At 47.6% G+C, this 10,305-nt stretch overlaps 1 protein-coding gene across 1 annotated transcript; it reads left to right on the top strand.

The window, feature by feature from the left end:
- The first annotated feature begins 1,010 nt into the window (after positions 1-1,010).
- On the top strand, positions 1,011-9,527 carry LOC125032364. Its single transcript, XM_047623459.1, has 2 exons — positions 1,011-1,105; positions 2,413-9,527. The coding sequence occupies exons 1-2, from the start codon at positions 1,011-1,013 to the stop codon at positions 4,706-4,708; spliced, it is 2,391 nt and encodes a 796-aa protein (XP_047479415.1). The 3' UTR covers positions 4,709-9,527.
- Positions 9,528-10,305: the final 778 nt, after the last annotated feature.

Consider the following 10,305-nt stretch of genomic DNA (forward strand, 5'->3'; position numbering starts at 1 on the left):
CACGTCGTGCAAATGGATCCCTGGCCTTATGACGTCCTGCTTATATGGCCCTCCAATATAGAGTGATTAATAATAAACAGCCCTTGGCCCTCTCACTCCTCTGCGAAAGACGGACGAAGGCAATCCCATCCCGTGGCAGGACGTAAGGCCCATCCGCACATGTGGAAAGGGCGAGCCGACGACCTTATCGGCTGAGAGGCGGTTGGACTGACCTATCTGGGGAAGCCACTGATATTACGTTGCCTTAAATAGGAATATTCACTGTTATCAGCTGTGCCGTATTTGGGACGCTGAAACTCCTTCACTGTGTGGGGCGGAGACACATAGGGGAGGGGAGGGAGGGTGTTAGGGGAGGGGGCGCGAGGGAAGAAGGGGGGACGAGGGGAAGGAAGGGGGAGGGGGGGAAGGAGGAGGGGCACGAGGGAACGAGGGGAAGGAAGGGTGAAGAGGGGACGGGATGACGGGAGGGAAGGACGAGGGGAAGGGAGGGGGGAGGGGAAGACAAGGACCAGGGGGAGGGAGGGGGGGGGGAGGGGAAGGAAGAGGGGCGAGGCCGTGTGTTGTTATACAATTTATGTTGCAAATATAGTTGTTCGACTTCATGGGGCTTGTTCAAAAAAGGGAGAGAGAGGAAAGGATGGAGAATGTGATTTGGGCAAGGGGGGGGGGGAGGGAGGGGAGGGGAGGGAGGATAGAGGAGAGAGAGAGGGGAGGGAGGAAAAGGGCATGAAGGAATTGGAGGGGAAGGGGAAGGGGAAGGGGAAGGGGAAGAGAGAGAGAGAGAGAGAGAGAGAGAGAGAGAGAGAAAGAGAGAGAGAAAGCAGATACAAGAACAGAAACAACACACACACACACACACATAAACACACTCAAACAAACAAAACCTCTCACCTCCCCCTCCACCAAAAAAAAAAAAAAAAAAAAAAAAAATTATAATCACCAATCTCCAACCTCCGTCCGCTTGCCAATGCTCTAAGGTCGCGCCCCCCCTCCCCCACGAAAGGCTTCAGATGTCCCAAGTAAGCGGTTCACTCAAATCCTTTCAGGCTTTCGGCTCCTGGGCGAAACTCGTTCCCGGCGAGATGAAAGTCCTGGTCGTTCTGGGGTATGGGAGGGGGGGGTATGGGGTATGGGGGTAGGGGGGGAGGATGTAGGAGGGTGAGGGGGGAATAGAGGGAGGAGGGGTGATAGGAGGGGGAGGAGGGGAGGAGGAGGAGGGAGTAGGGGGGGGGGGTGAGGGAAGTCTGTCCTCGTTATAGACATGAACGAAGGAAATTGTCCCGCATTAGCTTTCTTATAAAGAGACCTGGGTTTGCGTGTGCGCGTGGACGGGGGGAAGGGGGAGGGGCGGGGAAGGAGTAGACAGACAGGACAGACAGACAGACAGACAGACAAACAGGACAGATAGGCAGGACAAACATACATACAGACAGACAGACAGACAGACAGACAGATAGACATACAGGACAAATAGCCAGACAGACAGACAGGACAGACAGACAGAAAGATAGACAAACAAACAGACACAAATACAGACAGACAGACAGACAGATAGGACAAACAGCCAGCCAGACAGACAGACAAACAAACAAACAGACAAAATACAGAGAGACAAAGAGAAGACATTCACACACACACACACACACACGTGATCTATCTTCACTATCATCCTCGTCCGTCTCATACACGTAAACATTTCTATATCTCGCGTGCTCGTGTCACAAAGATTGTATCACCGCCATTGTATAACCGGTTCTTCTGCCTCGTTCCAAAAAAAGAGGCTTGTGTATCATACATAAAGTTTCATGGACGCGAAATACACGGCACGAATTAGCAAGATATTTATACCTTTTTTTTTTTTTTTTTTTTTTTTGTTAATGAAGTTGGCATTTAATGAGGAACACAAGGGGGGAGGGGGGAGGGGGGGAGGGGGGGATTGAATGTGACCGGAAATGCTGATCGGGATGAAGATGATTAAGGAGGAGGAGGAGGAGGAGGAGGAGGAGGAGGTGGAGGAGGAGGAGGAGGAGGAGGAGGAGGAGGAGGAGGAGGAGGAGGAGGAGGAGGAGGAGGAGAGGAGGGGAGGGGGATGATGATGATGATGATGAGGAGGAGGAGGAAGAAGAAGAAGAGAAGGAGGAGGAGGAGGAGGAGGAGGAGGAGGAGGAATAGGAGCAGCTACTGTCACTGCTATGTTTATAGCATTTATACCAACACAGCTTCAGTATGAACTAGAGCAACTTCTAATATTAGTATTACTACTACTGATGTTGATGACGATGTTAATGTTAAGGCCAATGATAATGTTAGCGTCTGATAATGGTACTGATTCTAATGGAAACGGGAGGGATACCTAACTGTAATCATGATAAGAAAACGGAAGGCACGAATATGAGATAAACGATTTGTCAGTTGCAAATGCAACATCAGCCTCATCGCGGCTGTTGCATCCTCGCCGATAGTTAAGCCCTGTCCTTGTTGCTTCTATTGCTCCCCACCTTTGCTTCCCGAGACTGACGCCTTTTCCCTCCGCAGGGGCCGCCGGCGGCAGCGACTGTTCAAGCTGAAGTTCCACCACCAGGCGCTCCCGCCGGAGTACCTTGACCACTACGAAGCCAGCCTCCGTCAGGAGCAGCGCGCTGCGGCCGCCGCCTCCGCCAACTCCTCGCCCGCCTGCACGCCCACCACGGCCCGCCACCCGCGCGAGGCCCTGGGCCCCGAGCCCGCCCCCGCGAGGGATGCGCCCGAGGGGGGGCTGCAGGGGGGCGTGCCCCGGCGCGGCGGGCGCGGGCGCGGGCGTGCGCAGCGCAACTCCAGGCCGATCACCATCCACGAGGCGGGGGCGGGGGCCACGGAGGCGCTGCTCAGAGACCTGCTGACGCGGCCGCACCTGCAGCAGGCGGCGCTGCAGCATGTGGCCTTGGCCCGCGCCCAGTCCGTGCCCTCCATCATGCTGGCCAGCCAGCAAGGGGCGCGCAGCCCGCCCAGCCCCGGAGCGGCCGCCCAGGAAGAGCAGCTGCCGTATATGGGCGAGATGCTGCTGGACGCGCGGCCGCGGCGGGGCAGGAAGCCCAAGAAGGCCGACATCACGCACCTCATCTCCAAGAACTATGGCATACATGGCGCTGGCCTGGGCGTCGCCGGGGCCATGCATGAGCAAGTGGCCATGCAACACCCGGACTATTCTCTGCACCACTTGCAGCAGCAGTTAGAGCAGCAGCAGCAGCAGCAGCAGGAGGAGGAGGCGGCCCGCCGCTACAGCCCCATGGAGCAGGAGTCCTTGGCGCGCTCCCGCAGCTACAGCCTGCTGCAGTCCGCGCTGGCCGCCGCCGAGGCGCAGGACCAGAGCGAGCCGCTCAACCTGTGCGTGCGCGACCGCCCCTTCAAGTGCGAGCCCGAGCAGGTGCAGGCGCGCGGCCAGGTCGACCTTCCCCGGATCAAGCTGGAGCCGCCCTCCGTCATCGAGGAGGAGGAGGCCTCGCGGGGCGGCGAGATGTGCTCCCCCGACGGCGTGGCGTGGGCGGCGGGCGGGCGGCTGGGCGTGCCCTCGCACTGGCTGCACGACTACCGCCTCAAGACGGAGGACGGCCTCAGCTCGGGCCAGTCCACGCCGTCGTTGTGCTCGCAGTCGTCGCACCTGCCGTCGCTGTCGCCGCCCGCCTTCCCGCACATGTCGCCGCCGCCGCCCCTCGCCTCGCCCCGCATGCGCCTCTCGCCGCACCTGATGGGGTGCCCGCAGTCGCCGCACTCGCCGTCGCCCGTCCCGCCCGCGTCGCCGCTGCCGCCGGGACACCACCACCGCCACGTGCACGCGCTCCTCAAGGAGTCGCTGCAGCAGCGCCTGGAGGAGGCCGCCCGGGAGAGACTCTCGCCGCAGGAGACCCTGCTGAAGGAGCGGGGGCGCGGCGGCAGCGCCCGCGGCGCCGGCGGGGGAGCGCGCAGGAAGCGCTCGGCGCTGTTCATCCCACCGGCCGACCCGAGCACGGAGGTGAGCATCTGCAAGTTCAAGTTCACGGGCGGCCCCAACCCCATTCTGGAGGAGAAGAAGATGGTGAGCGTGGACGCGGGCGGGACGCTGCGCTACTTCAGCGGCGGCGAGCGCGGCGTGGCCAGGGACTCGCGGGCGGCGGCGGCGCACGTCAAGCTCTCGGGCAAGCTGCTCGACAACATCACGAAGTGCGAGACGGACGTCAAGAAGATCCGGCTGGAGAGCGACACGGAGGACACGTGCAGCCTGTCGGGGCTGGGCAGCGCCACCACCTCGCCCGTGGGCACGCTGGAGCGGGGGATGCAGCCGCCCATGCTGGCGCCGCCCATGGAGGACTCACCCAAGAGGAAGCGCCGCTCCAAGAAGTCGTCGGTGCGTGAGAAGCTGGAGCAGACGCTGCGCGAGCGCGGCCTCCTCATCCAGACGCAGCAGGTGGAGTCGGCCGAGGGCGCCACCTACTGCAAGTTCCGTCAGCTGCGCAAGTTCACCCGCTACCTCTTCCGCAGCTGGAAGGACTATCTCCCCGGCCAGCTGCAGGAGGGGGGAGTTCCGCTGGACGGCTACAACGACCCTCGTCACCCCGCCTTCCCCCACCACCTGGCCCGCGGCCCCCCCACCCCCGACCACCGCTTGACCTCCTCCGCGCCCCTAACCCGACCCTCGCGCGCGGGCGGCGCTCCGCCACCTCAGCCTACCTGGGCATTTACACTTCTCTCATAAGACGGGCTGCTTGTGGGTGGTGGCTGCAGACCCCTCCTCCTCCTCGTTTTCCATCTTCTCTTCCTCCTCCTCCTCCTCCTCCTCCCTTTCTTCCTACTTCTCCCCCTCCTCCTTTCGACCCCAGGTTGTGACGCACAAAGTACAAGATCCTCTACTCATTAGCCAGAGAGCACAGGCTGCTCGCCCTCTCTCCGCCGACCCAGACGTGAACACCGAAGCTTGATGAGAAAAGGGGGCATGTGGACTCTCACGAAGTCGCAAAGCAATGAAATCTCTCCCCTGAAATCTGAAAGCTTCAGGTCTGATTTCCTCCCTCGTGAACGGGTGACGCGTGGCCCCTTTTATCCCCCCCCCCTCCTCCTCCTCCTCCTCCTCCTCCTCCCTCCTTCCTCTACCATATTCCCTCTTTATACGCTCGCCACCAAGAGTGAATCGGGATGAACTTTTAAGTTATACCAAGAGGGAAAATAATGAATTAATTATTCTCCTATCTCTCTCCCCTTTTTCCCTATTTTCCCTCTAACATCCATTCGTTTTCTATATAATGCATTTTACCCTGAATGGAATGTCTTTCCTTCTTACCTCTTTTTCGCATTTTTCCCCTCACACACACCTTCTCATCACTCCTTCTTTCGGGGAAAATAATATGTCCTTTTTTCGTGGTCCAAAGAGGTTGTTCTGTGAACGGGAACCTCACACCTTGATGAGGAGATGAGGACTTCCATGTATAAAAAAATAGTTTGACATAGTTACTCTGTACATACAAGTTTAATATCACCGATAAGTGTCAAGTCTCCCTCCCGCTCAGCCAAGAGCACCGACGAGTGTTTATCTCGTGACACTTTTTGCCCCTCCTTCCGTCCCCTCCCTCCTCCCCCTCCCTAACTCACTAGGATCTCTCCTTCGTCAGACAAACACAACTGCGTCTCTCTCTCTCTCTCTCTCTCTCTCTCTCTCTCTCTCTCTCTCTCTCTCTCTCTCTCTCTCTCTCTCTCTCTCTCTCTCTCTCTCTCTCTCTCTCTCTCTCATTACGTATCTCTCCTCTTCCTCTCTTCATCTCCGTGCCTTTTCTATCCCTAACGTGATGTTGTTCCCCCTTTCAACAACCTCCCTCCTCCCCCATCAAGTCTGCCCTTGGGTATTTCTCAGAAAAAAAAAAACGTTTCGGATACGAAAAAAACAAATCTTGTTATTATTGAGTAACTGGAAGAGAGAAATTCGACATCGTGTGAAGAGTAGAGTCATCGACTGTTTGAAGACCTTACTACAGTCTTAAAAAATAACAAGCAAAAACAACTAGTAATTTACAGTCTGTTGAAGAAAATCATCAAATATTACCCTGTGAAATCGGTTAAACAGTGTTTTCAATATTGTTATATATGCAACAAGACAATTATCAAATTCCGAAAACAAACAAAATACCAGCAAGGACATTTAAGTGTCTCTTCCAGTCTTCTGTAGTTTACCCGTCAAATCCAATTTTCTGTCATGCATTCAACGAGAGAAATGTGCTTTTCAAGGGGTGACTACTCAAAACCAAAAGCGGTGGACGCCTTACACTCTGGAGATACTCAAGTGGTGACAACGTAACATCACGTTCGTTAAGTGTTTGTGTCTTTCATAACCTCATCTGGAGAAGCGAATAAACAACTAATGCTCTTGAAGAAAAAGAAAATAAGGTCCGAAATGAACCCTTCTTTTGGGAAATTTAACAGAAATCTAAGGAATGTAAACAGAAACACACGTATTTATATCTTTTTTTCCCCTGTATGCATATTCAAAGCTTTAAATCTATTGGCATTATCACATGAACGTTGAGGCTTAAAATTATTACATTTTTGTCATTGGTTAACCTGCAGTATTCTGGAATAATTGCAGAGATGCGAGAATTGGGTGATATTCTGGGCCGTAATTTTGTATAAAAAAAAATAAAAAATGACTTCGTATAATAACTTCTCAGGTACAAATGTTGTGCCATGGTCAGTTATTTTGACCCTTTATGTAGACATATCATTAATCCATGTATTTTATTTCCTTTCCATTTCTGATTCGAGGCAAAAAGGCAAACAAACAATAAGACGGAATGGTATAAACAAAAAGGAATAAAAAAACAACAATAATAATAATAATAATACTATAACGTAGTGATGTGTTCCCATAAAGGTTAAGATTATTCGGCCTCGACACAAACTGACAAATTACAGTAAATATTACAGCAATAGATCTGCCAAGTTTGTGATAGAAACTAACTGGTCGGTCGTTCCAGATTGCCGTCGACCCAACGCTGGACCCGGTGTTCAACTTTGTTCCATGTGTTGTTGATGTTCCCTATGCTGGGTCGTTCGTGATGTTCATGATACTTGACCGTTATTATAAATATATTTGTTCAATTCCCCCGTGTGAACTCTTGGATTTTTATCTCTCTATGATTCCTATGTGTGCCGTTTTTTTATTATTATGATCTTACTGCCATAGTTGAAGTGTTCTCTACCAGTGTGTTGATCACACATTATGTTAGGCAATTTTGTGTTCTTGTTGTAGCAATAAATTGACACTATATATATATATATATATGTATATATATATATATATATATATATATATATATATATATATATATTGTCACTTCTGGTGCCTTTAGGAATATCGTCAAAACGTGATGCTGATTTGCAAAGGAATGATTGGATGATATTCCCAGCAATCACTATAAACGTTTGGAAAGTGCGACATGTGTAAGAGAATTGAGTGAATAAATAACAACTGAGCATCGGGTTCACGCGGGTCGACTGTTGATTGTACCATTTGATTCCCTGTCCTGCCTGGATGTTATTTTTTTGTTACTTCACCAACCAGAAATTGTGTATATTATGAGTTTTTATGTATATTTATGCTCCATAATGCCTGTATAAATCGATATATGACTAATATATTTAGCAAAACCAGATTAATACACGATACTGTTCGCGAGTATAAAAAAGGAATGATCTAGAAATTTTACTTATTCTAAGTGCGTTTAAAGAATTCATGTTTTCAAAAAATGTAACAATTCAGATGACTGAACAAAAGATGATGATAAATAGGTGTATGAGAGAGAGAGAGAGAGAGAGAGAGAGAGAGAGAGAGAGAGAGAGAGAGAGAGAGAGAGAGAGAGAGAGAGAGAGTGAGAGAGAGAGAGAGAAAGAAAGTGAAAGAGCCTGAGTGATTTATCAAAACAATTCATAACAACAAATAGAATAAAACAACAACAACCAAAAGTAGATATATCAACAGAAAGTTAAAAGAAAAGCTAAGTAAGAAAGTATTTAAGAGAGAGACACCGAGGGATAGTGAAGTTAGAGTGAATGTCAATCTGATCGTGTGTGTGTTTTTTTTTACCGAGAATTTTGTTTATTTTTGTTGCCATTAGCATTCACATTTTTTAAAAAATTGTTGTCAAGCAGATTATTGTGCAGTATATTTCCTCTCGGTTTATCGAAAAATGCACAAATGTAACTTGTGATTATTTAGATTATGAGAGGGAATTGATGTAAATTACCTATGTATTTATTTTTCATTTCTTAATTTTATTTTTTAGATCAGTTACCCAGCTTAACCCCCCCCCCCTTGCCGCCCCCCCCCAAGAGAAAGATGAAGAATTAAGAGGAAAATGACATGACATTTCATCTGACACAGTGTTCGTGTCATTATTTAAAAGCATTTTTACCCTCTTATTTCTTAAACTGCACATAGACCATCCTTAAACACTGCAAAGAAACACATTCCGTCATCATCGTGAATCAGAAATAAAAAGAACATAAGAATATACAAGAATATATACATATATAACAAAAACAAAAAAAAATTACACTTTAGGTCCCTTTGCCCCGCCCATACCCCCCCTTCGGCCACGCCCCCCTTACTGGTGAAGAGGGTGTTGTGGCCACTCCCCCCCACCCCCCCCTCCCTTTCGCAACCTAAGAGCCGTTTTTTTGTTTTTTTTTTGGCCGCGGTAGTTAATATAAGTATTTAAATAGCTTCCTTACCCGATTTTGGTCGATTCTTGTCTTTGTTTTTTTGGAGTCTGTTGTATTTGTTAGGCCGTTTTTGTTCTTTTGTTTCTGGAGTTTTTTTTTGTTTTTGTTTTTAATGGTTTTTGTTTTAAGTCCTCCCCCCCCTCTCTCTTCCCTCCTAAACCCCCCTTTTTTCAATACTGGTCTGTGTTTTTTTATTTGCGATTTGCATAATGGTAATACATTTATGAGTGTTCACTGGCTTTCACAACTGGCTGATATATCTACGTCTTACAGAATAATTATAAAAAAAAATGTTCCGCACAAGTTTACATATTAGATTTGACAAAAAAAACATGAAGCTAAATCAACAAAGAAACCAGCTTTAGCAAAAAAAAAAAAAAAAAAAAAAATTTCTAGATCACAAAATTCTAAAGAAGGAAAAACAAACTCGCGACATCAATTCAGTCTAGCGCGCGGTGGCAGCTCTAGTCTAGTTGTTAGGGAAGAATGAGCTTTACGATAGGATAGTTTAAGGGCGAGTTTGTGGATTGTTAACCTGATACACCATCTCTGTTAACTCAGTGATTCCCGATTCCCGTTTTCTGTTCTCGCGAGGGAGAGTCCATTTTCTATATGTATAAGGTTTTGATCCAATAGGTTTAAACAAAAAAATACAAAAAAATGTCTTACAAAAAAATCTTTTTTTTTTTTATTGCCTCAGATTGAATATATTTTTTATTCCATCTCGGGGTACTTATCATACCGTTTCTATACCACAATTATTACTTGTTGACCATCGAATAAAGATATTCTAATGAAAAAAAAAAGATTTTGATTTGATCCTAAAACAAGTGATATGAAGCATAAATCAATAAATATGATTAGAAAAAGGGGAAGATGAGAAAGAACGAGAAAATACTTGAAATAGTCTACATAAAGTGAAAAATGAAAATAGACAGCACGCGAGTCAGAAAAAAAAAAAAAAAAATAGATAAGTCTGTCACAAATTAAGATAAATCCCAAGACTCTCTCTCTCTATATATATCTATCTATATCTATACTTCTCTCTCTATTTCTATACGCATTTTCTCTCTCTATTTATATACCTTATATCATCTATATCTATATCTATACTTATCTCTCTATTTCTCTACACACTTTTTTTAAAATCTTTCTCTATCTATCTGTCAATGCCAATATACACAACCTTACCCACGCAAATGATTTAATGTTGATATATTTAAGAGTTTTCGTCTAAATCTATTTTCCTAATGACCATAATTTTCATTTTCTACGTCTGCCTAGTTAATTTTATAGCACTAACTTCCTTACAATGCATGAGAGTCTAACCTTTATCAATTTGGTCTCGTCTTAAGCTAAATTTGGCTCATTAGATTCTTTTAAGCATGTGAAAATAGGTAATAGAAACTTGTAATAATATTTTTGCGTATTTTCTGGGATTTGTTCGGACATGGAGTATTAATACCTTTACAAAATTATTTGAATACTGTAATCATAGACAAATTATCAACCGTATTCAAAATGTATAGCCTATATAAAGGAACAAAATGCTTTTGCCATTTTTATGTATAGAGTATCATTATT

The sequence above is a fragment of the Penaeus chinensis genome, chromosome 14 (assembly GCF_019202785.1).
Source record: "Penaeus chinensis breed Huanghai No. 1 chromosome 14, ASM1920278v2, whole genome shotgun sequence".
In the NCBI taxonomy this organism is placed as follows: Eukaryota; Metazoa; Arthropoda; class Malacostraca; order Decapoda; family Penaeidae; genus Penaeus; species Penaeus chinensis.